At 31.6% G+C, this 27,040-nt stretch overlaps 4 protein-coding genes across 5 annotated transcripts; all 4 read right to left on the bottom strand.

Moving 5' to 3' along the window:
* Positions 1 to 1,826: 1,826 nt before the first annotated feature.
* Positions 1,827 to 3,620, bottom strand: LOC8283103 (peroxidase 5). The gene is made up of 2 exons (XM_002530416.3): positions 2,820 to 3,620; positions 1,827 to 2,730 (listed from the first exon to the last, which is right to left on the bottom strand). The coding sequence occupies exons 1-2, from the start codon at positions 3,048 to 3,050 to the stop codon at positions 1,966 to 1,968; spliced, it is 996 nt and encodes a 331-aa protein (XP_002530462.1). The 5' UTR covers positions 3,051 to 3,620; the 3' UTR covers positions 1,827 to 1,965.
* Positions 3,621 to 5,376: 1,756 nt separating this feature from the next.
* Positions 5,377 to 6,364, bottom strand: LOC8283102 (fructose-1,6-bisphosphatase, cytosolic-like). Its single transcript, XM_048377608.1, has 3 exons — positions 6,058 to 6,364; positions 5,877 to 5,952; positions 5,377 to 5,496 (listed from the first exon to the last, which is right to left on the bottom strand). Exons 1-3 carry the CDS (start codon positions 6,150 to 6,152, stop codon positions 5,383 to 5,385), a joined length of 285 nt encoding a protein of 94 aa, XP_048233565.1. The 5' UTR covers positions 6,153 to 6,364; the 3' UTR covers positions 5,377 to 5,382.
* A 2,186-nt stretch (positions 6,365 to 8,550) lies between these two features.
* Positions 8,551 to 19,182, bottom strand: LOC8283101 (mediator of RNA polymerase II transcription subunit 15a). Of its 2 annotated transcripts, none has more exons than XM_015726163.3 (12): positions 19,039 to 19,182; positions 18,340 to 18,465; positions 17,099 to 17,210; positions 16,760 to 16,883; positions 14,956 to 16,380; positions 13,896 to 13,966; positions 13,502 to 13,576; positions 11,805 to 13,190; positions 11,328 to 11,672; positions 10,554 to 10,754; positions 10,384 to 10,472; positions 8,551 to 9,250 (listed from the first exon to the last, which is right to left on the bottom strand). In XM_015726163.3, exons 2-12 carry the CDS (start codon positions 18,450 to 18,452, stop codon positions 9,043 to 9,045), a joined length of 4,149 nt encoding a protein of 1,382 aa, XP_015581649.2. In that variant the 5' UTR covers positions 18,453 to 18,465; positions 19,039 to 19,182; the 3' UTR covers positions 8,551 to 9,042. The 2 variants fall into 2 exon arrangements, with proteins under 2 accessions (XP_015581649.2, XP_048233502.1); XM_048377545.1 differs by having other exon boundaries at positions 9,115 to 9,250; positions 10,359 to 10,472.
* A 2,673-nt stretch (positions 19,183 to 21,855) lies between these two features.
* On the bottom strand, positions 21,856 to 22,761 carry LOC8283100. Its single transcript, XM_002530413.4, has one exon. It carries the CDS (start codon positions 22,550 to 22,552, stop codon positions 22,097 to 22,099), a length of 456 nt encoding a protein of 151 aa, XP_002530459.3. The 5' UTR covers positions 22,553 to 22,761; the 3' UTR covers positions 21,856 to 22,096.
* Between the last annotated feature and the right edge of the window lie 4,279 nt (positions 22,762 to 27,040).

Consider the following 27,040-nt stretch of genomic DNA (forward strand, 5'->3'; position numbering starts at 1 on the left):
AATTTCATAAAAATAGTTACTTTTTCGTATATCATTCATTTTTCGCAACTAATAATACTTATGAAAAATATAAAAAAATTGTCATTTTTCGTAATTTAGTAATATATTTCGCGATTATAAAAAATTTAATATTTTTTATAAATTTGTTAATTTATTCATAAATCATTAAATTTCACAAAAATAATCTTTTTTTTGTAATATCATTCATTTTTCGTAATTAGTAACACTTACAAAAGATTAACATAATTTGTAAAAAGATATAAAAATTATTATCATTTTTCATAAAATATTAATTATTTCGATAATTATAAAATTGTAGAGCGTTCAATAGGTTGCCAGTCATCTTTATTTATAAAATTTAAAAGATAAGATTTAAGTTAATTAAAAATTATTAGTATTTAAAACAAAATCACCCTATAAAGCACCTAAACCTAATTATTTCCTCTAAGATAATATGTTTTTTATCCATCATAAATTACATTTCACTTTTCTCTATTAATTGTTAGATCAAATCTTTTCATTAATTAGGCTTTTAACACATGGAATTACTTTTAATATTTTTATACTTTAAAACTGTAACTTTTAAAATTGTAGTTTCAATGAAGCTAAGTATATTTATACCACTAGATTTATATTCATTAGTTTAATATTTTTACTTTTGATTTAATTTAATAAATATTTAAATTTATCTTTTTAATATCTAAACGTCCTTAACTTTCAATTTAACTTAACACACATCTGAATTTTATTTTATAATAACATTAATTTTATATGCAATACATATAGATATACTAAATAAAAAAACATATAAAAAAATATTATAAATATTATAAAAAAATTAAATATTTATTAAATTAAATAAGAAATTAGAGTATTAAACTGATAAAATAGTTAAAGTTCAAAAGCATAAATAAGTATTTGATCTTTCCATAATAAAGATATTTTTAGAGGAATAGTCACAAAAATTAATAACATTAATTAACAAAATTTACATTTCACATGTAAATTAAAAATGGATTGTTCGGGGGATTTCTTTCCTATGCTTGCTTGTTAAACAGAGTTGGGTTTCATAGGTGCACTCAAACCATAATGACCTTAAGTACAATTACATATTTAGTAATTATATTTTATATTCTTTCGGGTGAATTTTTTGGGTGCCTTCATTATAATATCTTTTTAATATTTTTTCAATGTCTTGATGTATCCTCTAATAAAATTTAGATATTAAGATATTGATAAATTTTAGAGTGTTATTATTACAGTGATTTTTCAATATTTTTTATATATTTATTGAATAAAAATTATAAGATTTTAAATTAATAATATAAAATTCTTGTAATCTTAAGAAATTTACATAGAAATATTTTAGTATGTAACTTTATATAAAAATTACATTTTAGAATATATTATGTAAATTTGACTTAAATTTTACAATTTTTTAAAATAAAAATATTAAAATATTAAAAAAAATTATAATTAAGATACTCTAAAATTGACTGACATATCAAATCCCAGTCACTAGGAAGGCAATCCGATAATAAAAGACCATGAAGAAGGCCTTCGCTAATTGAGTGTTTTTAATTGATGAGACATTTGGTATGTTTGTACATATTGATTTGAGAATAGGGTGTAAATTCTTGCCTTTTTCTTTTGGGTTCTACCCTATTTATATTGATAATTATGAAGATAACAGAAAAGATATAGGTATCAAGACCATGAAAAGAAATAAATATAGTAGTCTTATGAGCATTAATTATATTTAAATTAATACAGCTATTCAAAATTACCAAACATATTGAAATACCTGCAAATTTATACTGCTCTACTTCGAAATGTTTCATGTCCATTTAGTAATCCAAGAAATAATTCACAATTGCTTTGGTAAATGAGAAAAAAGAATCGAACAATGAATAAAACAATAAGAGAAAACAAGACATACGGAACTCCTTTCAGCAACAAGCAAGCTTAATTGACAACACTGCATTGGGTCCTAATTTCACCTTGAGTTCCAGTAAGAACATCAAGAGAACCCATATGCACCATTGCCTTTGCGAACTTGGCAGCCCATGTGGCGCCATTCCTTGCATTGTTGACCACCATCCTTTGTGTGGAAGGGCTGTTCATCAGTGTCTGATCGGAAGTCAATAATCCTCGATTCCTGGTCAACTCAATGTAGTATTTGTTGTCCATACGATTGGGAGTAGGATCAAGTGGTACAGTTGGATCGCCATTGTTACTTGGTGGTGGGCACTTTGTCTTCAAGAAAGCTGCGTATCTAGGGTCCATGGAGGGATCCTGAGGATAAGTGGCGTTGAAAGAGTAGAGACGGCCAGAGAATGAAGAACAATGTGAGATGCCAATAGAGTGTGCTCCCGATAGCGTCACCATCTCATCCGCTGACATTCCTTTACGTGCGAAGTTGTCTGTTAATTGCTGTGCATTGAAGAAGAATGGAGGGAGATTTTGTGCTACTTCATCCACATTGGACACACGTCCATCTCGCCTTCCTGCTGGCACAGCGTAGTTTATCCCTCCAAGTTTGAAGGAACTGTCACGAGCAGCGAATGCAAGAATGTCTGCGCATGACACCGTTTTCGGACATATAGATTCAATTTGGGCTTTGGCTTCGTTAATCACCTCAAAACCTCGTAAGCTAGGATTATTAGCTACATGCTCTCTCTCTGATGGGTTCCCCGGTGTAGAATCTAGAAGCACAGAGGCATCACAACCCTGTAAAACACATAAAAAAAATAATCAGATTAAAATAAAGAAAGGTAAAAACCATACGCAAGAACTATCAAAGTAGTTGACATACATACCCTCACAAAACAATCATGGAAATGCATCCTAATAAGACCAGCACCTAACCCTGGATTGCGAGAAACCAATTTGTTTACAGCTCTTCTGACAATAGCTTCTGCTGATGGACAAGAAGATCTATAGAAACCAACGCTAAGAGAAGCTGACGATAATGTAGCCAGCAAGCAAAGTAAAAGAAACATAATGGTAATGGTCAGGGAGCTGAAACTATGACTAGTGCTAGAAGTCATCGTAACGCACAAACAAAGTGCTTATAATAAACTTGGTTAGTTAAAAAGTTATGGGATTAATGAGAGTACAGAATATATTGCTGGTGCAAAGAAGAAGGATATATAGATTGAGATGTGTTTTGCTGAAGAAAATAGGCAAGTGCATGTCAGTATTTATAGGTCGAGAGAATGGCAAGGAAGATGGAGTTGGTATTACTTCTGAAATCCAAGACGCGTAGATAGCTGTAGCCTGCAGGAATGAGTGCAAGTTGAAATGTTTTTTCTTTTTTGTTTTTGAATAGTTCCTTGCTTGAAATTGTATTACTAAGTGTGCTGCTCTATTCTTTCACCTACCTTTCATTGATTGTATTGCATTAAATGGATAACATATGGAAGGCTAGCATTATTTACTTTGCCTTCTGTTTTCTTTCATAAGCTTTATTCACTTTCGCTTAAAGAAACAATGTTTAAATTTAAAAGTGTATTAAATAACACAAATTTGAGATAGTAGGTGTCTCTTTGATTTTAACGAAGGGCTGTGGTCGAGTTTGAATCTTAAATATATACCGTTCCGTTAAAACTTTTAAAATAGTATTTTAATATCCGTAAGAATTTTTTTCCGCACCCTTTAAATTAACTCTAAACATATAGATACACTAAAAGAAATACTGTTTAAATTCAACAAAGAGCTAAAAGAAATACTGTTTAAATTCAACAAAGAGCTGGAAGGGTTGATGTATCAAATTTTTACGTAATGACAGATATAATTTCTCATATTATTAATAGGCTTATAATGATTACTTAAATTACTATTGTTGTATGTTATATCATTATTTTAATTATTTTTATTTTCATATCATGAATATTTAATTCATTAATTATTATAATACTCTTTATTTAATTATTCATTATACTAATTGTTTTTAAGTCTAATGATACTAAAAATTTAAATTTTTATGTTCAATTGCAATTTGGTCAATTTTTTTAATTTTTACTTAAATGGTCCGAGTTGACTAATTGATTGCAATTATAGCTAAATTAAAATCTCAGTCAAAGTAAAGTGACGTGTCAAATAACGTATTATTATTTATTTTCAACAGCTTACACATCGCTGCCATTTGTATTTATACATCGTATGAGTTATCAAGTTCATGCTACATATGAATAAGAAAGTGAATGACAAATGGAAATTATGAGTCAAGAAGAAGAATAAAAAGTAAGGTCAATTTTTATCTCATTTTTGTCGTGATTTTTTATACATTTTCTTAAAAGAAAAACGATATTGGTAAAACAAAAGGAGGTTAGTATCTAGGATTAAAAGAATAATATTCAATTTTGACTTAAATTTTAATTTAGCTATAATTGCAAACAATTAGCTATATCGGGTCATTTAAATAAATAATTTAAAATTGAAATAAATTTGTAAAAAGAGATAAAGATATAAATTTTTAATATTATTAGACCTTGTTTTTATTATAAATTTTTTTAAGAGTTTCAACTTTTAAAACCTTTCTAAGAAGCAAGCTGCAGCTTCTTTCAGAAACAATAATATATTTTACACGGTATATCCTATGAAATTATGGTCTTCCATATATATTATATTATGATGTTCTTACTTGTTTGGCATATGTCTTAATTTACCTCTTCCTTTTATGCTCTCAGCTTATGAATTGCCATAGCAGCTAATTGTATTCTTAAGTGTTACTTTTATGACAAACTATGTTTCATAATTTTTAAAATTTATAAATTGAATATAATAACCCTAATTTTTCAATAATTTGTCATCAAACTATTATATATAACAATTCACGTTATTTTGAATTTTAAACTGAATTGTCAATTATATATTGATCGTTTTTGGACTAAAATTATTTTACTATCTAGTTAGGTTATTTTATGTAATCAGTTATGTACGGCTTGATATATTTAATACATTCCAAATTCAAACTATTTTAAATCTCAAATAATTTATTATTCTTTCGAGATTATGTTATTTTAACTCGAGTTGAAATCAAGTAGTTGACTTCTTAAAGTCAAACCGAGTTTAAACTAATAGAACCTTGAGTGAATTAGGTAATATTTGGAGGGTTTGAATTAGACTTTATGATCTCTAAAGGAAAAGTATGCCTCATTGCCTGGAATTCATTAGTCAATTACTTTGAACAAGTTTCAGTTGGACACTAAACATCTACTTTAAAATCCAGTTTCAATATAAAAGATCTATATTCATATTGTAATGAATCATTAGACCATTGCACTAGTGTATGCTAAAGAAATACTAGATTCATATGACTTTGGGTTGTTCAGCCAATAATTAAAGGCTATGTAAATATGTGACCGAGGAATGATTCTTTTACGCCCTTTTTGCTTCTGCAGCATATAGTGCTTTGATTTCCTCAACATCATCATAGCTTCCAAGAAATATTGGAGATCGCTCGTGTATCTTTGTTGGAATTAGATCAAGTGCCTGCCAAGATGTTTGGATTATGTCAAACGATAGCATATCAGAAAAGCAGAGGCACTTCAGGTTTATTAATCTCTTGCGAATTTTATTTACTATCAGGCTTGAAACATGCTCCTATTGGATATGCTTCAGTAGCAATTCCATAATCTCTATCATTGTAATGGTTTAGCTTGGTGGTTGCCTATCAAAGCTACTGTCTTAGGATTATTCAATATTGTTGTTCGTAGCTTGAGTAATATACATTATAGTCTCCTGATAAAAAGTGGACAGATGTGTAAGAAACTGCTCTTAAACTCCTAATACAGGTAAAAAAAACTTGCATATGAAGTTCCATAATAGCGGTGAGTGAAGGTTCAGCTTAATAACAAGAGTAAAGCTAATACCCTTTGCTGCCCAGTGAAAGCCTGACCTCCGGCTTGTTCCACCAAGAATGACATTGGAAAGACTTCATATAGAACACTAGGAGCAAAAAGATTTTAATCAAAATGCGTGCAGACTGAATCCACAAAATAGACAGGAAGGTGTAGGTTGATTGAACTTCTTAGTAAAAACGTTCAAACTTACCGCAATTTTCCGTTGGGACTCTTCTTATCAGCAGGGTACAAAAATATCCCCCCATAAAGGAATGTGCGGTGGACATCGGCTACCATGCTGTTCATCAAGGCATAGTTATCAGAAGCTATGAAATTTTACTAAAAATTGTCAAGCCGGATCATAAATAAAAATGGCCAGAATAAAATTTCAGTCATTTAATTGAACCGATTAACATATAGAGTACAATCAGAACATAATATCCATCAGGAAACTTGAATTTTGTAACATGAGAGTAGTTATGCGATTACTAATTAATAGAATGGATTAACCACCAGGGTTCCTGCAACAATAGCTTTTGCTATAATCAAGTTTAGAGATTTAAATGCCGCATCTCCTGCACTCCTTTACGTAGAATATTAGAATAATTAGTCTAGTTTATGCTAAAGAATGATGGATGATTCTAAAACTATATGGATGTATGTAAATATTTGTTGGAGATGGGAGATTCTAGAGGAGTAATTCGCACTATGGGATAAAATGAATCTCCACCATCCATTTAAGGATTAGAACTGCCTATGAATACCTCCTCGCGATCCCTGTTTCTGCCTGTATTACTAAGTGTGCTTTGCCTTGATAACGTACATGGCAGGGTGGATTTATTTTCTTTTATAAGTATTATTTCCTTTGACTCGAGCAAACAATGATTAAATTGAATTAATACAGGACTGGTAGATATTTTCTCTCTATCATATAAAAATATACTTACTTATAATAATATCAAATGTAAAATACTTCTATATATTTACCGCTATACTATTAGTTGCGGTGTATACACTAAACCTAGATAAGAATTTCCCTATTTCTATTTTTATATAATTTTAAAAAATAATTAAAATAGTAATTTTTATTCAGTATCTTTCGTAACAAATTTTCCATTTATATTAGTAAATGTTCTTTTTTATTTGTGAAAGAGTCAATTGAAAGTAAAAATTTACTAAAAGCAAAATTCATCTTGTGGAGATGCGAAAATTCAAACCTGAGGCTCCTTAAAACAATGTTTTTACCTCTTGAAAGCTAAATCTTAAGTGCTATTTTAGAAAATGTTTTATTATTAAAATAACCGTTTTAATTTTATTTAATGCAAAGCCTCGAGCTAGCTGGTATTTGGCATATTTTCAACAACTATGTTAAAATGTTTGATAGTATTTTTTAAATAATAAACAACTTTGATTTACAAAAACTTCATATTGGAACTTTTCATTAACAACTCTTATATTTAAAAAGAATGGATTAAATTATTATTTTTTAATTTTATTTGTTACTTTTTTAATATTAATTTATAGTAACTTAATTTGAATTTTATTGCAAAAAATAAGAAATAAATTATTCTTTATATCTCTTATAAATACTAATTTAGAATTTTTTAAGCAATTGAAATAAAGTATTTTTTATTTTTTCTTTATAAAAGTAAAATAATATATGATACCATTTAATATCTTTATTTATTAATATAAAAAATTATTTGCTATAAAAATAAAAAATTTTAGTGGATATCTTATGTTAAATATGTAATTAACATGTCTTATTAAAATTATAATATTATATTACACATTATTGAAAATAAATTTTTAAATTTGATGTTTGTATTGGTTAAATAAACATATAATCAACAATAGCTATAATATAATTTTACCAAACACAATTATCAATTAGCGCCACCCAGACACTCAATAAAGTTGTAAAGTTGATATGCCAACTAATAAAAAAATAATAGTATATTAAGATGGAATATATATCATAAGGATATATTAGCAAAATAACAAACTAGCTTCACTGAAAAGAAAAAGGCTAATTATTTGAAACAGATGAAAAAGAAAATGAATTCATCTTTCTTCAGAGGATAAAATGTTGTTAATTTATTTTGTTAGGTACTTTTCTTTGATATGTTTTTATAATAAAAGACTTAAATTGTTAAAAAAAAAAAATTAATTTTGCACTGTAATTTTTAAAATTTTAAAACTTAGGAGTCATATACTCAATATTAGTCTTCAATAAAATTATCTATAAAATTTACTAACTTCTTAGATTTTATCGTCATACTTAATGTTATTTTTAATAAAAGTATCTATCAAATTGGCTAATTTTAAATAAAAAGGCAAAGCTAATAAAATATACTTTAAGCGGTTTTCTTTCTCATCTATTGTCTTTGTTTCTTCAGAGAGGCAAAAACAGAGTATGCCTACCTGTCTGCATTACTCGGTTTCTTTTGATCAAATTCCAGAAAATAGCCCTTACATTACGATCTACAAGATTTAAATTGTTACTATTTTGTATTATAATACAATCATCCGACCCTTGAACTATTTCATGAATTCTATAAATTACAGGATTGATAACCCCATTAGTTTGGCTGTCATAGTCATAGGATTTGAACAAATGTAATTTAACTTGTGGTAAACCACAAGATTTCCTTGATCACATTTTTAACAATAGATTAAACAAATACTATTATAGACCATGAGATCTCAGAAACTTAGATATCTGTTTTTCATAAGTCAAGGTACATTACAGCAATGTGCCATGCTACTGATCGCGACAGGGATGCAAGCCAGATTGCTGTTATATTAGTCTGTGTTTTTGCCCAAAGCAAAAACACTTATCGACTTCCTTCAATTGAAGCTTTATACATGAACCAATAGAGGTCCCATCAGTTCGCACATGAGAAGTGATGCACTCTGTGTAATGCTCTATTTGTTCAACCTAATAGACAGACATGTATATCATAATTCAAACACCAGAGTGACTACTCTAGAATACAGACTACAGAATGTTGAGATTTCAAACAACAGACCCCAAGAGCCTTCAGCCAGACAAACTTCACGAATGTTGAGATTTAGTCGTCTTGAATCCATTCAAAACTGCTTGTTCGCTCCTCGTGGCACAAACAGTTTCTCCAAAGCTTCCATTGGGGTTCATCAAAAACACTCCCACCAACTACTTCCACTCTAATAACCATCATGCTGCACTCAAGCAGTTTTCCCAAGTCCCATATTTTGAGCTGAAGCTACCTCCGCCACTCTGTTGTGCATGCTCAGAAATTACTGCACGGGCACAAACATCCCAGGTCCTCGCTATCTCCCCAAGCGACATGGGTTGCGAAAGGCTTCGGAGAGAAATGTTAAACCTTGACTTGGCCTTTACTGAAAGATCCTCGTACTCCTTACTGTTGAAAATGAAGATTAGTAACAACAAAGATTGAAGAATATTCTAATGAAAGCTGGAATTGAGCACAGATACAAAATCGACAAATATTGTAAGTTATCAACTTCATCAAATCCAATGATGCTGTTGCAAAGGAAGAGGGATGAAATGCTGGGCAAATGCACTCAAGAATCGTTTTTAATTTTCACTCCTAAAAATAGTTAACGAACTTCTTACGCTACCACAGAAAAGAAAAAAAAAAGCTTAAGCTCTTTACTTAACCCCTCGCTACTAATATGCAGAAATAGGATAATCTGTGCTAGGCCTACTAAAGAGAATAAAATACCCCAAGCGGTCCAACAGGAACCCAGGAGCTTAGCTTTTTGCCGCAGAATGATGGGGTGCTTGCCTAAGACTGGATCAACAAGGGAAGAAAGAGGAACTCACAAAGAATCAGGCCTGCAACTGGAACTAAGTCAAAAGCATTATGAATGGCAGGGCTTGTACTGCAAATGTCCTACAATATTACAGAAAAGGAAGGATCCTATCTGGTAATGTGTAAGGAAATCCACAACATTCGCACTAATAGGGACCCTTTTACTACCAAGACTGAGAAAAGTGGGGGAAGAAAACTGGAGTGAGCCCATGACTTTCCTCCTAAGAGTATCCACACCTTAGTCAAATACCAGCACAAGAGAAAAGGTGAAAAGATAATAAAGATCAGCATGCCTTAGAGCATCTCCAATGCACTCCTTATATGTATCAAATTTTTTATTTTGAAGAGTCATCTCATAGAATAAGACTCAAATGGATTCTTATTCTTTAAATATAAGGTAAAGAATTGGTCTGACTCTATACAATTAGAGACCCAAATTTCACTCTCTATTTTGTATTTAATATATGTACTACAAATTTTCATGCACTTTATTAATTGATATTTTTAATTCTTCTTTTCCTATGGGAAAAATTGAAAAGGAAAGAAAATATAAATAAATTCATTACTGCTTATGAAAATAAAAGTAAAATAAAAAGCGAAAAATAAAGAGTATTGAACTTAAATAATTTTTTTACTCTTTATATTTAAATAATGCTCTTTATTATGGAAATGCTGCTCTTTCAAAAAATAGTACCATTGGGATGCTCTTCTTCTCTTACCTGACTTCAACCGGTAACTTGTCTAATAGTATTGGAGAGCAATTAGGATAATTTGTAGGCACGAGCAATCTAAGGGGCTGAATTGGTGACTGCACAATAATAAAGCACAAATAAATATGTTATCATGAAAGGTCTACATAATCACTTTCAGATTAGAACTAGAAACCCACCATTTGTGCTGAAGCATACTGTGATTTCAAGTTTGGACTGAGAGCTACAGCACTGAAAGAGCACTTGACAATGGTTCCTTCACCCCCTCCAGCAGTGGCAGCTCCTGCAGTTGGGTCAACATCTTCCTCGCTAATATCAACCACCGTGTCTATAAGTCGCTGATTTATTTCACGTATCTCTTCCAAAAGGGCATGATTAGCCTGCAGAGCAGCAAAGTTATTTTTGCTTACAGAATAAGCTAAAATGAGATTTCAAAAAAGTGATGTTGATTTCAACAATTAGCCACAGTAAAAACTACCAGTAAAACTTTCCCTTGCACCTACGCTCTTCATCTCTTCCACACAATCTTCCTAAAACGGCCTATCAAATAATGATGCACCTTGCTCTTTCTGGTAATCAATGTTTTTTGACTCAAAGTAGAAACACTAATAGCCAACCCAATGCTTTCTTTATTAGCCCGGTAATGATGACAGGACAATTTTGTCAGTTTCCTTGAATGTATGGCAAATATTCAAACATAAAAAATGTGATAATTGCAGAGAAAACAAATTATAAATATGCCATACAGAGCTGGGTGTTATATGAGCCCTAACAACTAACACTAGACATCTTAAGGGAAAAAAAAGAAAAAAAGAAGACAAACCTGAGGCATAAAAGCTTTGAGCAGATTCAATTCGAGCAGTGTTTTAAAAGTTGTGAGAAATTGATAAACCATCACATAAAATCAACAGGTTATTGCATATATAGCAGGGCATAAGTTCCCGACATAATACCTCAAGTCTAGGTCTCTTGACACTTGATGTTGCAGTTGACTCCAACTCAGATGTTTCTGCACCATTGAACTGCTTAAAACTGTCACTTATGCTGCTAGCTGATGATACAACATTCAAGGGCATGGCACTTGTATAGCGCCTCATTTTCCTTGTGCCAGACATTCCATCTTGGGTGATAAAATTTCTTGCCTGAAGACGACAATTTGTCATTGCCACCAAATCCTCGCCAACTGCAGCTCTAGATCCATTACCTGGTGCGGAACTCGCAATTCTGTCAATCATACTGACAACTGAGCCAATGTCGCTGACAGATGCACTTAGTGCTTTAGGGGACATAGACTTAACCTGAGAATTATTGTTGTAACATAAGTATATCAGTCATAATAAATAAATACAAACCCAACCCCTCACTTTAGGCACCACAAAATTTAGGGCGAGGAAGAAACAAAAGAAGATACAAAAAAGAGTAAAACAAACCGCTTTAATCAAGCGCTCAAGAGGTTGCTCTGTAACAGTAGACTTGCCAGAAGCTGTAGTCAAAGTATTAGCAAGACCAACATCAGAACCAGTAAACTCTGCAAGCAAAGGTGAGGCTGATATCCCTGGAGTCCCAATTGCAAGGGATGGAACTGGTGCTTGAGCAACGGTTGCCTGTTGCTGCCCAATGTTTCCGGCATTTGAAAGCGAGGAAATACCAGTTATAGGTTTTTCGGAATCTCCTGGCATAGGGGATGGAGCTAGAGGAGTTGAAGGAGATTGGACCACAAAAGGAGAGTTGGCAGACTGCAAAGGGGTTCCAGTTTTGGTGAGAGATGACAGTAGATTTTGCTGATCAATTTGTGGAGAAGAATGCTGTGTTAATTGAGGGGAGGCAGCCTGAAGAAGCTGAGGTGAAGAAATAGGAAAGGATGCTCCTGGTTTCATCTGTTGATGGGGATAAGTTGTGCGCTGCCCAGCTGACAGATGTTGCTGAAAGACACCAGGTTTGACACCCATCCCTGGTCTAATCTTAAGGTCATTTACATCATTCATCTGATGAACCTGAGGCATTTGATGCGCCTGCATCTGTGCAGGCAACTGCTGCTTAGATTGCTGGTGCAGTTGTTGCTGTTGCTGTTGCTGTTGTTGTTGCTGTTGCTGTTGCTGTTGCAGTATCTGCTGCTTTTGTATTAAATGTTGCTGCATATGGCGATGTTGAAATTGTTGTTTAAGCATTTGCTGTTCTTGGTGTTGTTTCAAATGCTGATGTTGAAGCATATTGGAATTTGATTGGAGAGAAATATTTGGCTGCAACATATTCACCCCACTTTGTGATGACAAATTGGGAATATTGGCCTGTTGGGCAGAGCTCACAGGATTCTGTTGGTGAGATCCCAACCCGCCCTGCTGCAATGAGCTCATTACATTTCCTTGCACTGAATCCAAATTGGAAGCTGACTGCATTGAACTCATCATGCTTTGCTGTGATGATGAAACACCCGATAAAGAAGGCAGAGGAGTTTGCTGCAAACTTGACATGTTGTTTTGCTGCATTGTCTGTACAGACCCTTGCATGTTCATTGATTGCATCTGAGGGTTCATTTGACTTTCGTGGGATTGCACTTGAGGAACTTGAGATTGCGGTTGCTGGATCTGAGGCTGGGAAAGCTGTCCTTGTTGCATCGAAGTAATTTGCCTCTTGGGTCTATTTGTATTTATAAAATTAATAATCTGCTTCTCATAGGATCCCAACTTTTCCCTGAAACTAGGCATCACACTACTTTTTGGAACCTGTAAGAATGTTATTATGCGCTCTAACATGGACTTAAATAGTCTGAGTTTTTCAAGTTGCTCTGTCTTGGGTGGTTGTGGAAGAGAGTCATGCTGGAGAAAAGGGAAAAAGAACTTATCATCTTCAAGTGCATTTAATCTTTGCAGGGAAAAAGATATAACCAGTTCTCATGCATAGCAAAGGTGCAAAGTTTTTTTCTTCCTTTTCTTTGCAGGTGTCCTATCTTCTAGAGGGAGGGGATCCACAGTGCAAATTACATACTGACCACCCCATATGGATGGGTAACACATTTGAACAGAAAGTAAAAGTTCACCACTACCACAATATATAAATTTGAGATGGGAGTTTAGAAATAATAGATAAACGATGAATTAAGAAACAAATAAGTATTCAGTTAACTTACTTGCTGTAACTTTGTGGCAATTTTATGGTACATTTCATTTAGTTCAGGGAAGTACATCTCCTTCATGGCTTTGATCTGGAAATTGACAAGAAAACGATGATGCAATCACAAAAAGATTCAGAAATAATACAATAAGATCAAAGACCAAAAGTAAAGCAATAGAAAATTTCATTCCTAGGCCTAATTTATAGTAAACTGAATGAGATCTTAAAAGCTAAATATTTCTCCCCCAGTAGTACATTTCAGTACTTATTCTGTGTTGTAAAATAATTGCAATGCTTCCTATTTCCTAACTAAGCACAACTATTTCCAAAATTCCCCCTATATCTGAAATCCTTTAGGTTCTGCTCATCTAGTAAATATAATTCCTCTAAAACACAGCAATAGAAAATACCTTTTGGTAAACTTCCTCTTGTACATCAACTGCATTTGCATGTCCAGTCTGTGCTGTTGAATCAAGTGATGCTACAAAAATAGCATATATATGCACAGATGTAAGTCAACTTGCACATTTTATACAGAATGAGAAAGTACCTTGATAAGAGATGAATGTGCAGTTGCAAGAATGATCAATACATACAGCAACTTAAACAGAAAGACAAACTGAGATGCATGCAAGTGAAAGTGAATATGCACTACCAACAAAAACTGCTATAGAGCACATAATGGTGAAGTGGGAAGGACAATTCTAAAATCAATTTCAGCATTTTCAAGAATTATTTTCCCATGTTGAAGAGGGTATAATAAAAAAATTGTGATTTAATATAATAATGTGAAAACACTATCAAAATAACATTCTTCCAGGCTACCACAACTGATCATTTAAAAAAATGGATCACGATTACCTTACCACAAGACATGCTATAGTCCAGAATTAATTTATAAAGGTGGTAGATGATCAGAAAAGAGGGAGCCTGTGGCACTACAGTCCTCTTACCATTAGAATAGAGGAACAAAAAGATGATAATTGTGTGCAATTGAGGTACACCAGATAAGATAGGAGGGGTGCTGCTCAATTAAGAAATGAGAAATAACAGAATACTCAAGGGAAAGAAAGAGGAAAAAGACATAAAATTGCAGCTGATTTCTATACAAGGCACAGAACATATGCAAAGAAAAAACCATCTTTAAAGCAATCTTCCTCATCATGTCATGAGAAAGCATGCATCACCTTTTGTTTCTTTTACCTAATAATACGTAGAAACAGCATGCTTAAAAGAATTAGCAATTTAAAATGATCATAGTTACTCCACTTGTTAATCTTTCTCTACTCTCCAACACAACATTCACCGTTAGGAATAAAATTCAAGTCCCAAGAGACCATGACAATGGTGGCTAGAGATGCAGTGGTGGCATTATAATGCAAATTGGGAAATATGTAGGACAAACATGAAAGCACAAAACAACAAATAGTACTGCCACAAGACTAGGAACTGCAGAAATGAATAACATACTTGATGATGTCTCTGGAAGCGGTCTTTGTGATTGATATAATTGCTTTTGTTGATCAATTACATTTTGTTGTTGAGTCAAGGAAGATGGCACTTGACTTGATGCTTGGAGCCCTGCCTGCATATCTCGTTGTAATGTATTAGACTGCTGTTGCAAAGCCAGCTGTTGTTGCAACTGTGTTGGCTGTGATTGAATCTGTGATGGCAATTGCTGCTGTGGCAGCTGTGGCTGTGGCTGTGGCTGTTGCCCCTGAGTGGGCAACAAGTTAGATGCACTTTGGTGCGTTTGTTGTTGCAATGGAACCTTAGGCCGTTGCAGCATGTGCATGGACTGCTGATTAGTTTGCATGCCGGAGTTGCCAGGCTGGGTTCCAAGCAGATGCTGCTGCTGCTGCTGCAAGCCAGAGACATTACTTTGTGAGCCTAACTGCTGTTGATGCATACTCGAGAGATTATTTTGCTGAGCCATTAACTGCTGCTGCTGCTGCTGCTGGTGTTGCTGGTGTTGCTGCTGCAGATTTTGAATGTTATTCTGCTGGCCTAACAGCCTCTGCTGTTGCTGCTGCATGTCCCCAACATTGTTTTGTTGTCCAATTAACTGATTTTGCTGCATATTTGTGGCATTTTGTTGTTGGCCCATCAGCTGCTGCTGCTGCTGCTGCTGATGATGATGAGGTAGAAGTGACTGCTGCATCATTGATGCTTGCTGTTGATGAATGCTAGAAGCCTGTTGTGGCTGTTGCTGCTGCCTGAGGACTGACTGTGGATGCTGTTGAAGCATGGATTGCGCCGATTGTTGAACAGTAGAAGGTTGATTCTGTTGAAGACCAGAGAGAGGTGCCGACTGCATTAAGGAAGGCTGCATAACTGAGGATGTTTGCATACTAGATTGCTGAGAAGATTGCAATTGAGCCGGCTGTAACAGGTTTTGCTGCTGCTGCTGCTGCTGTTGTTGGAGGTGAGATTGGACAAGATTGTTAGGGGGAAGATTTCCTTGCTGGAATTTTTGCTTCATAAGTTGTTGCTGTATTTGCTGCTGCTGATACATATATTGTGTAGGATTTTGGGATTGTTGCTGCTGCTGTTGGGGAACAACCTGTTGCCTAGGCATTTGTCTCTGAGAATTGGCAAACATATTGGAGGGCACCCCTTGTCCCAGTGAATTCCCTGCTGAGTTCTGTGGAACTCCAGAGATGTTCTGCATGTTAGAATTCTGGCCAACAACATTGGGGATAGATGTTTGTGCTAAACCAGACACGGGAGGTAGAGCAGATGTTAAACCAGCAGAACTTTGAATCCCAGTAGACGCCATATTATTCTGAATGTTCTGAGATAACAATTGCTGACGTGTTTGAGTCTGATTAGCTGACAAGGGAACAGGAAGTGACTGCCCTTGATTGTGAACTTGAGGCTGCATACTCTGAGATGCTGTTCAAGATATGCAGAAAAGAATACAACAAAAACCAGGTTAGGAAACAACAAAAAGTCCATGAAATTCTATAAATACAAATTGCCTATTCACTAGCAGTAACATCTACTAGTGAAATTCAGAGCAAGATCATGTCATTTCATCACCAATATCATAACCATGGGAGAGAGAGGACAACATTTGCACTTAATTGCATTCTTAAATAGTTAAAAAAATTTAATGAATAAAATTTGTGACTATTTTCTAATGGTTCTTGACCATTAATCCATGGTTAAACAGCCTAACCAATATACAGAAACTTCTATAGAACATAAAGTATAAGGTTGCAGTAGTTTGACAAGCATCACACCGAAGTTCACTGCTCAATCAACATAATACCTCCTGGATCTGGGGGTCTGTTGTTATTTCCAAATGGGTTGGGTGGCACAGAATTGGGCACGTTATTTTGAGACTTGGACTCCATCGTAAGCATCTTCAGTGATATTTTCCGTAGATAGTCAGACTGCAAGCAAACAACAAAATAAGAAAAGAAACAAAAATTAGATTTTGCAACAATCCACAACAGAAATATGGCTGTTGAATTTTTGGGTGAGAAGAGAGGAGAAGAGGGGGAGGGGTGTTTCTTTCTCCTTATTTCGTTATTTATTTATTTTTATAAAGGCATTATAAGGCATGAAAATTGAAAAGAGGTCTCAAACTCCACTTTTGAAAACATACCTGACTTGTGGCAGCAGTATAAATTTTCTCCTCAAATCGCACAGCAATTTTCTTGAGTTCTTCTAGTCCCTCTTGACCAGAAAATGGAAGATGTCTTTTCAATGTCTCCATTCTATGCATGCAAAACAATTTATTTTTCAATTACATCACTGATGTGAGAAGATTAGTAGCCACCAAGAGAATAAGACCCTCAGTTGGTGTGAGAAGATTAGTAGCCACCAAGATAATAAGACCCTCAATTGGTAAAAATGCAAGTAGTATTAGGAATGCATTTACAGAATCACATCATCATGACCGAGTGCATATCAATCAAATGAAAGAAACAGACTTCCAGAGTTGTAGTTAGTTAGCTTCTGTCTACGAGTTTGCATTCTAGAACTTTATGATAGACCTTTTTATAAAATAAAAAGTATATCTTATATCAATATAAAAAATTGTGAACTTTATTAGTTCGTGTATAAAATAGGTTAGCATATAAATGTGAATATGAAAGCTTGTAGCATTCATTTTACAAATTTGCAGTGCATTTACCTCATGTGACCTTGCAGTGAAATTTGTAGAACACTTTTTGGTCATGACAAGCACCAGCACGAGCTGTCTTCATCAATTTAAATGTAATTAACGACCTAAGATGCTCCAACCCTTTTGCATAATTTATATAAATTATCTTGAATTTCATTTTCCTTCACTATACCAGTTAAATCTCAAATATGGCATTCCTATAGTTGTATGATACATCATTATTAAGTGAGCGCTCAGGCAATTGCCATTAATGTTAAAAGTAAATAGATAAATATATAGTAACAATAGTAAAATGGGCAGCCCAAAACCGCCACTTGCTTCTTTCAGGTGCAGGAATAAGGTCCCAAGAGCAGAAACCTAGATAGCATCAGATTGCATTTTTTACAACTTTAAGTGGGACAGGTTTCAAAGATCAAATCCAAAGCATAGATTCAGAATAAACTTAAGTTGGCATTTTGTTACCGGATGCAAACTCGAATGCAGAACATAAACAAACAAAAAGGAAAAACTACAGGTTAACTTAAAATAAGATTTGCCAAGCTCATTGCTGATTCAAGATATTAAGATACTTACTACTACTAGCTTCTCCACTTCAAAAACAAATTACCAATCAATTATCATGGTATACCCCCAGCCATTAATACAATACAGAACAAAATCCTGAAATGCAATAATTAAAATCAAGCCACATATTAGAAAAGAAAAAAGAAAACACTAACATTTTGTTGACAATTCTCTGCCGCGAATCAGGCTGCAAAGTTGCTCTCCAATCACCTGTATCGACTGCAGGTTCGCCCCCTTGTGCAGTCGGCCTCCAATTATTGGTATCCATTAAAGAAAATTAACTATCGATGTTTACACATCACCAAGAGAAAAGAGAAAAGGAACTGTATCAGATGTTAAAGCAAACGAGTGAAACAGGCACCAACTCCGCAAAAATAGCTACAAATTAAGAACAAAGAAACTAAAAATTCAAATTCTTTGGTCAACGAAAAACAAAAAACGTAAACTTTACTGTAACCATAAGCGAAATCATAATTCAACAGGAGAAAGTTGCAAATTTTATTAAAAATAAACTCAGAAATTTGAAACTCACTGCAAATAAGCCATCAATCACTGAGTTTTGATTTCATAATTTCATAACTAAGAATAACAATTAGAATTGACCGATTATTCAAATATTAATTAATAACAACGATCCTGGCTTTTTTATTTTACAGAAATATTTTAAGCAGCGATCTCATTAAAATCTAAACAATTTTTTGTATTCAAGAAAAGAAAGGGTACGAGAAAATAATTTTACCATGTCCATCTGCTTGAGATTTTTCTTTTTTTTCTTTAGCAAAAAAAAAAAAAGAAAAGAGAAGATAAATACGATGTACAAAATAAAAAGGCTTTGTGGAAAAAAGAAAAGGCACCTTAAGGTTGAGAAGCTTTTCTCGTTGTATCTGTTGTTGGTTACGAAGAAGAGCTCAAAATTGGAAGAGGAGAATAAAAGAGGAGAGACGGATATGAAAGAAAGAGAGGACGAGCTCAAACAAATGTTACATCATACTTGTTCGCCAGATCACAAGGAATGTTATTATCACTTTACCGAGAATGCACGTTTTCGCCCCTTATATTTATAACCAGGTGCATATTGGCACCTCCTCTTTGTTTTTATCCAATTGAGTATAAAATTACAGAAAAAATATTAACCCTTTTAGAGCGTGTTTGAGATAGATGTTTGGAATATAAAAAATAGGTTTGGAATATTTTTGATTTAATATCTAACCTTTATAAGTTTTCATAAGCTACTTTTTCATAAACTTGCTTTTGGAAAAAATATCAATTCACTTATTTTTTATATAAATAATTTTTAAAATTTAAAAACTCTTAGAAAAATAAAAAAATTAAAGTCAGAAAAAGTATTTTTTCAATTTTAACCCTAAAAGCAGTATTTAATATAAAAAAATAAAATACTTGTTATAAATTTTTATAATATTTATTTTTTATTTTACTCTTACTCTTTTCTTTATCACGCATACACATGAATATAAATAATTATTTTTAAAATAAAATATTAAGTCTAGAGCGATAATATATTTTTTGAGAAAAAACCTTATATAACACTTTTATTTTTAAAAAGAATGGCTTAAATTTTAAACTTCAAACACTTCATCAAGTTTATGTTTCTTTTATAAACAGATTAATTCCATTTATGGTTTTAACTCTAACCTAATTTAAAAGAAAAAAAATCATTAAGCATCAAAAGTTTAAATTAAAAATACATCTATTTGAATTTTAATTAAAATTCATCTTCCAAAGATTAATGAAAGTATATCTATTTTTTATATAATCACGTAATTATCGCTTTTCTAAATCATCACAATCAACTTAAAAAATCATATAAATGCAAAATCTAATTTTAGATGTCAATCTTTAGATTATAACAACACTTTAATTTTGACCATACATTCAAATATTTATAAAGTTTTAGTTCCTTCTCATATGAAATTTAATTATGACCAACCAATCTAATGTCTGTGAGCTGTTTTTTTTTTTTAATTAGATATTTCAAGCATCCAATGCCTTTTATTATATGATTAATTCCCATTAATGATTTCAAAATGGATCACTTCGATATGCATATTAAATATAAAAAATAAACAATGATATCATTATGTGCACATTAAATTAAAAAAAGAATAGATTAAACCAATATATTCCTAAACTTGCATATTAAATAAACAATTCGTTCAATTAATCTTGAAGGAAATTCAATAAACAATCATCATTCCATAAAAATAAGAAGGAAATTCTAATAAAAAGAATACTAAAAATAAGATATGTCATTTTTAAAGAATAATACCAAACTCTTTTTAAACTGTGAAATATATTAAGCTTTCTATATTGTAATCCAGATTATTTTTTAAGCTTTCAAGAAGAGAGGGATTTCAACACTAAGACATAGTAAAATAAAGATCCTGTCTTTTAGTAGAAATATGATATTTAAAAGTTGGATCGCGGGTTAGTTATAATGTGTTAATATATTATTTATTGTTAAAATGGAAAATTTAATTTATTTAAGGCCTAATTATAAATTAAATCCTGAGCTTTACACCTTTATAATAATTTTATCTAATTGTTTTAAAATTTTAAAATAAATACTTATTTTTAATTTATTTTTTAAAAATATTTCTGATAATAATTTTTAAAATTTTACAGTATATAAAAGATGATGTAGAAAGTCGATTGTGCTTATTGCAAGAATATTAATTATGAATTAGCAAAAATAATTTATCTTAGAATTAATAATATAACCATTAAAAATTCCATATATGTGATTCTTTCACATATTTTACATATCAATGCAACAAATTTATTATCAACTTCCTAATTTTTATGTTAGTAAGCTGAATTGACTTGCCACGTCATTTTTCTCACTGTAAAATTTTAAAAATTATTATTAAAAAATATTTTAAAATAATATGAAAATATATATACTTATTTTTTAAAATTTTAAAATAATTAGATAATATTATTAAAAAATATAAAATTCAGAATTTAATTAGTAATTAAGCCTTTATTTAATTTGCGAATGACGAAATTTTTTTGTGCAAAGTATAAAAATTAATTTATTATAGGATGTAGTATGCTTGTAAGCTAGTTCTCTTAAAGGTGTAAATGAACATAATCAATAGATTGTTCTCTACATAAGACATTTTGGATAAATTTTTTTGATACAAATACTTGATAAATGGAAGGCAATAATTAGGCAGTGATTTTTCAGCCCCTGAGTATTGTTTTTCTTCATGTAATTATAATTTGCTTTTGCCCAATATACGAAAATTAGTTTCTCAACTTAATTAATTAATTGAGTTTCTATTAGAATTCAGACATTTCTGTACCATGCTCTATTAGTTAGTAGGAACAGACAAATGTTGTAAGCCATTGGAAATTTAACCTAATAATACCTGTTATAGTGTAATGCTTCCTCAATCCACACCAGAGAATTTAACAATAAAGATATAAAATAAATAAAGAAAGAAATAGGAGTGAAAGATGAAATAATAAATCTCGCATATCTTATTTCTTCAAAAATGGATAATAAATTATGATTTCATTATTTTAACCGCCTTTTAGAATCATAAACATTCTTTTGCTATTTTCTTAACAATTAAAATCCAATTATATGTGGCCTTCAAATAAAGAATATTAATTTCTTGGTCTTTTTTATTTGATCAAAAAAAAAATCGATGGTTTTGTTCATCCGAAAAGGCAGGCTAGAAATTGTCAAAATTGTTGAAGCAAGATACCTAATTTATAATTGCTTAATTAATTTAATCAGGTAATTAGTTAATCGTGAATGTTACAGGAAAACCCAAAACCCATGCATCCTATATTAATTAATCTCCTACAAAATCTTGCATGGCCAGCATCTCCTGTATACCCCAAAAGTTAAATCTTAATGCAGAGAAAGAGGAGTTAATACAATCAAGAAACAGTGACCCCATGATGATGGCCGCGGCCGCCATTATTTAAAGGACAGAACCTGGTAGGCTTATTAGGCTGGAAGGTCCTTCTTCTTTGGAGGTTAGGGCTTCTTGGTGGTTTAATAATCTGAAGCAGAAATGCCTTTAACAGATTTATGTTTAATGTCATCATCAGATTATTCACCATCTTTGATTTCGATGATACTGCTGCTGCTGTACTTGTTAATGTTGCCGCTGCCTTTCCTGTTTCTGATGAAGAAAAAGAACTCGAGGAAGACGAAGGATTCAAGTGAGCTGCTGCTGTTGGACAATGTCTTCGACTGCGAGGATTTTTATCAATCCGGTGGAAGCTGCACTTGAATGAGCCTGGATGGGCGGATGGCGAGCACAGGCACGTCCTTCTTCTTGAATAAGGAGATGAAGATGAAGAAGGGTGATTCTTGATTGCCATTGACATGATCTTGGCTAGTTAATAATACGTGCTTTCTTCAGTGATAGTTTGTACGATTAGCCATAGTATGATTCCGATGCTCATTTAGTAAGAGAATTTGACACATTTCATATGGAATTCTTTTGGGTATGTACTCTTAGATTTGGACTAGAAGTCTGACACTCTGTCAACTTTTATTTAGAAAACGGACATTAATTAACTAGAACAAAAGTAAGTATCTGTCCACCTTCCATTTCTCTGCAACAAAAACCATGTGCTGTTTCCATTGTTCAAGTAAGAAGAGCAAGCAGAATTTGCAAGGTTTTAACATTATATTATTGTATGGTATCGCACATAGAATGACTTGTTGGTTTGCTTTTATGGGTTGCAAGTGTACACAGCACATAGATTTTGCATATATTTTGTGGGGTTGATCATGTGCATATATACAAATAAAAATTGGCACATAGAGGTTTTATGGCAAACACTTGATCATGCACTAGAGTAATTCACTGGATGGGCTGCCAAGGTCAAACAAAAGATGACAAGAATGTACCAGAATCTTAAAGGATTTATATACATGTCAAACACATGGAATGACCAAGTCCTCGAGCCTTAAACTTTTACCTTGTCTATTTGCTTTAGAATTTTTCATTTTCTTTTTAAAGGTTTTTTCTCGTTGTATGTGCTGTTCGTTATCAAGAAGAGCTCAAAATTGGACGGGAAGAATAAAAGAGGAGAAAAAGGAGAGGGCAAACTGAAACAAACATTGTTGATCAAAAAATAAAAATCTGAAACAAACATTCATTATTATTATTTCCCAGTTCAAGTCAAGATGACACAGTTTTACGGATAAGGCGCATTCTGGCCCCTTATTATTTATAACCAGGTGCATATTGGCACCTCATCTTTGTTTTTGTCCAATTGAACATAAAATTACAGGAAAAAAATTAGTTAGTCCATGCCCCTCCTTTTACTAGGGGATGAAACGGGATGAGAAGGCAACTTCAGTAGGTCCATGTACCAGAAAAGGATAATAACTTTTAACACTTGACCTAGCTTTCGTGATAAGAGTTTTTTATTTTTATTTTTTACATCTTAGAGTGAGAGGTCTTGAGTTCGAGTCTTTTATTTTGGACTGATGCAACAAATTTGACATCAAATATGTTTTTAGAATGTGAATAAATTTGAGGAAATTATATTGTACACGCTTTTTTGGAAAATAATAATAGAAATACTTTAGCATTTTTTCCTTTATATTTTTACGTTTTTCTTTTACTTTTTTACGCTTTTTGTTTTTTACAGTCTTCTTATTTTTGTAACTTCTCACTTTTTCTCTCTTTCCCCTTTCTAACTTTCCACTTCTTCTTTTTTTTCCTATCTTCGTTCATAGTCAGTTTTTTTCTTTCATTTTTCTTCATCTATTCCTAATTTCTTAGCTAGTTAATTGTTTTTGTATCTTTATAAATAGTTTTTACTTGTTCTTCTTCCATTTCTTCTAATGTTCAATCTAGTTGTCAAATACTTTTAAATTTACAGACTGTTTCGACTAAGAAGAGTTCTTTAAAGCTCGGTCGGTTGAAAAGAAAAATGGTAAAAAAGGGAAAATAGATGATTCAAAATCGAAATTTATGGGTAAAATGAGTAATGAGATTAATGATAAAAATGTTAATAAACGAAGGAAGCTTGTAATTGGTGAAACTAATATTTGACTTAAGGTATTTTTTATTTATTTTTATTTATTTTATTTATTTTAAATTTATTTGTTTAATTTTTAGTTATATTTGTTTTACTTAGGGCTTATGTTGTTGTTTTGTTTTGATACTTTATTAATAATTATTTTTTTATTTAGGGTATATTTATAGTTTTCTTAATTTTTTTTGTTGATATTTTTTTACTTTATAAAACTGTAATTTTTTTATCTTTTAAATTTTTATTTAATTTTTACTTTTACATAATCTATTTTTTTATTTTGCATTATAAGGTTGATTTTTAATTTATTTTAAGTTCACTTTGTTTTTTCTATACTGTATTCGAATTTTATTTTATTTTGACTAATTTTTTTTTTCTGATTCAATTGTGGTCGTTGAAAGTGAATGTGGAAGATCATTTTAGTGCTAAAGTTGGTTGTGATGTTATGAAAAATATTAAAGATAAGTTTGATGATAAACAATTATTGATATTTAGGAATAGTTGTTTTGGTCATTTTTTAAATCTTCCTTCTTTTTAAGTTGTATTCCCAGCTTATTCATTTCTTACTTTTTAGGGAGGTTGAGCAACTTAATAATTTTGAGATGTGGTTTGACGTTTGTGATCATAAATTGAGATTTGGTATAGATAAGTTTACTTTAGCTACAGGTTTGAAATATCATGGAGAGTTTAACAAGCTTGGTTTTGCTAAAGAATCAAATGCTTTAGTTGATAAGTATCTTAAAGATGTTAAACGAATAAACAAGCAAACCATTGAGGAAGCTTTTTTATCTAAAAGGTGGTTGTGTGATGATGATGATGCTGTGAAGCTTGCTTGTTTGTATTTCTTGCATCTTTTTTTGTCTTCATCGAAATAGAAGTTGTTTCTGTTGTCTGATTTTGATGTTTTTGAATATGGTAAATATGATGATTATCATTGGAGTTTAGAGGTCTTTAATCTTACTCTTGGTTCTTTAAAGAGTAAAGTATATGGGAAAGAGAAGAATATTCAGGAAGGAAAAGAAAAAAATATTATTATAGAATGATTGGTTTTCCTTATGTACTTCAATGTTAGTTTTATGAGTGTTGTCCTTCATTAGTTAACTCTATTGTTGTTTTGGTGAGTAATGATATGATTTTTCGATTTTAAAATGAAAAGTTACTAAAGTTCCAAGTTATAAATCTTTGGATGGTGGATTGTTTCGGAATGGAGGAAAGAAGGAAATAGTTTTCTTGTTGATTTTTTTTTATTTTTTTATAAATACTATTTTTTTATATTTTTATTTTTTTAGTTGAAGCTGAAAAATATTCTTCCCACTACAGCTAAGAGGGAGAAGCTTGATTTGAGTAGTTTTTTTTTTTTCAAAGGATAAGGGTAAACCCATTGTTGATGGTGATGAAAATGATGATGATAATTTTAAAGATATTGTCCTTCTCATTTCTTTTTATCTACTGGTTATAAATGTAAAATCAACAAGAAATCTAGTTCAAGTTCATCTGATTCAATTAAAAAGAAATTAGATTTATTTTTGCCTAGTCAGAAGAAATTGCAGGGTGACCTTAGTGGTCTTAGACTTTACATTGATTTGAAATTTATTGATGTTTTTATCAGCTTTGAAAAAGAAGCTTAGGGTTGATGAAAAAACTGATGTTGCAAGTTTTTTTACAGTTGAGTTTTAGTTGATTTTTTGTTATTTTTTTTGTTGTTTGATTATTTTTTTGGTGATTTATAGGATCATAAAGATAACAGTGTTGGTGATGGTTCATTTGGTACTGTTAAGGATGATTCTTGTAATGATGATGATGATGATGATGAAGAATATTGTTGTTAAGGTAATTTTTCTAATTTTTATTCTTATTAGGTATATACTTTTTATATTTAATGTTATTTATTTTTTATTTTTTTGGTAGCTTGTATATAAATCGGATAAACAGTTTGATGCTTCTAAAGAATTTAATGTTAATACGAAACAAGATGTTATTGAGAAAGAAAATGTAGATGTTTCTCATTGTAAAGATGATATTTTGAAGAAAAAAGATTATGATGGTAATGATGGTAATTCTATGCATCAGGATTGTAATGTGGGTGATGATAAAGTTGATGTTGGTATGTGTGGTAGTGGTGTTGTTGGTACAAGTGATGATAATGCTGGTATAGGTACAAGTGATGGCACTCGTGATGTTGGAAATGAACTTGTAGAAGATATTGGTGCTAATAAGATTAGTTGTATTTTTTTATTATTTTAGTATTTTAGTATTTTATTATATTTTTAATTTTTATTTTATTTTATAAAAATGATATGAAATGTGAAATTAGTTTTGGATCTTCTTTTGATGATATTGATCCATAAGCTTTAAAAAAAACTCATGCTAATCCTATGAAGGCTGTTAAGATAAGCTCATTCTAGGTGTGTTTATTTTTTTTATTATTTTAAGTTGATTTATGGTTGATTTTTTGTTTTATTTTTTTCTATTACTTTTTTGCAGGTTGCTGATTATGCTAATGTTTCTGGTACTGTTAATTTAAATTCTAGTGCTGATATACCAGTTTATTCCAAAAGGGTGATTAAACCTAGTTTTGTATTTAAGTCATATTTTTTGACTGAGTTTGGTTTTTAATGAACTTTCTATTTTTTCTAATTTTAGCAAGTAAGTTGAATTTAGTTTATGGTTGGATGCTGGAATGAAAAAGAAGAATAAGTAATTTCTTTTCATTGTTTTTTGTGTTTTATTGTTTTTAGTTTTTTCTGTGATTGACTTCATTATTTCATTTTTATAGGAGAAAGATTTACGATACAAAAAATAATGAAATTAAACCTCCTTTGA

The sequence above is a fragment of the Ricinus communis genome, chromosome 8 (assembly GCF_019578655.1).
Source record: "Ricinus communis isolate WT05 ecotype wild-type chromosome 8, ASM1957865v1, whole genome shotgun sequence".
Lineage (NCBI taxonomy): Eukaryota > Viridiplantae > Streptophyta > Magnoliopsida > Malpighiales > Euphorbiaceae > Ricinus > Ricinus communis.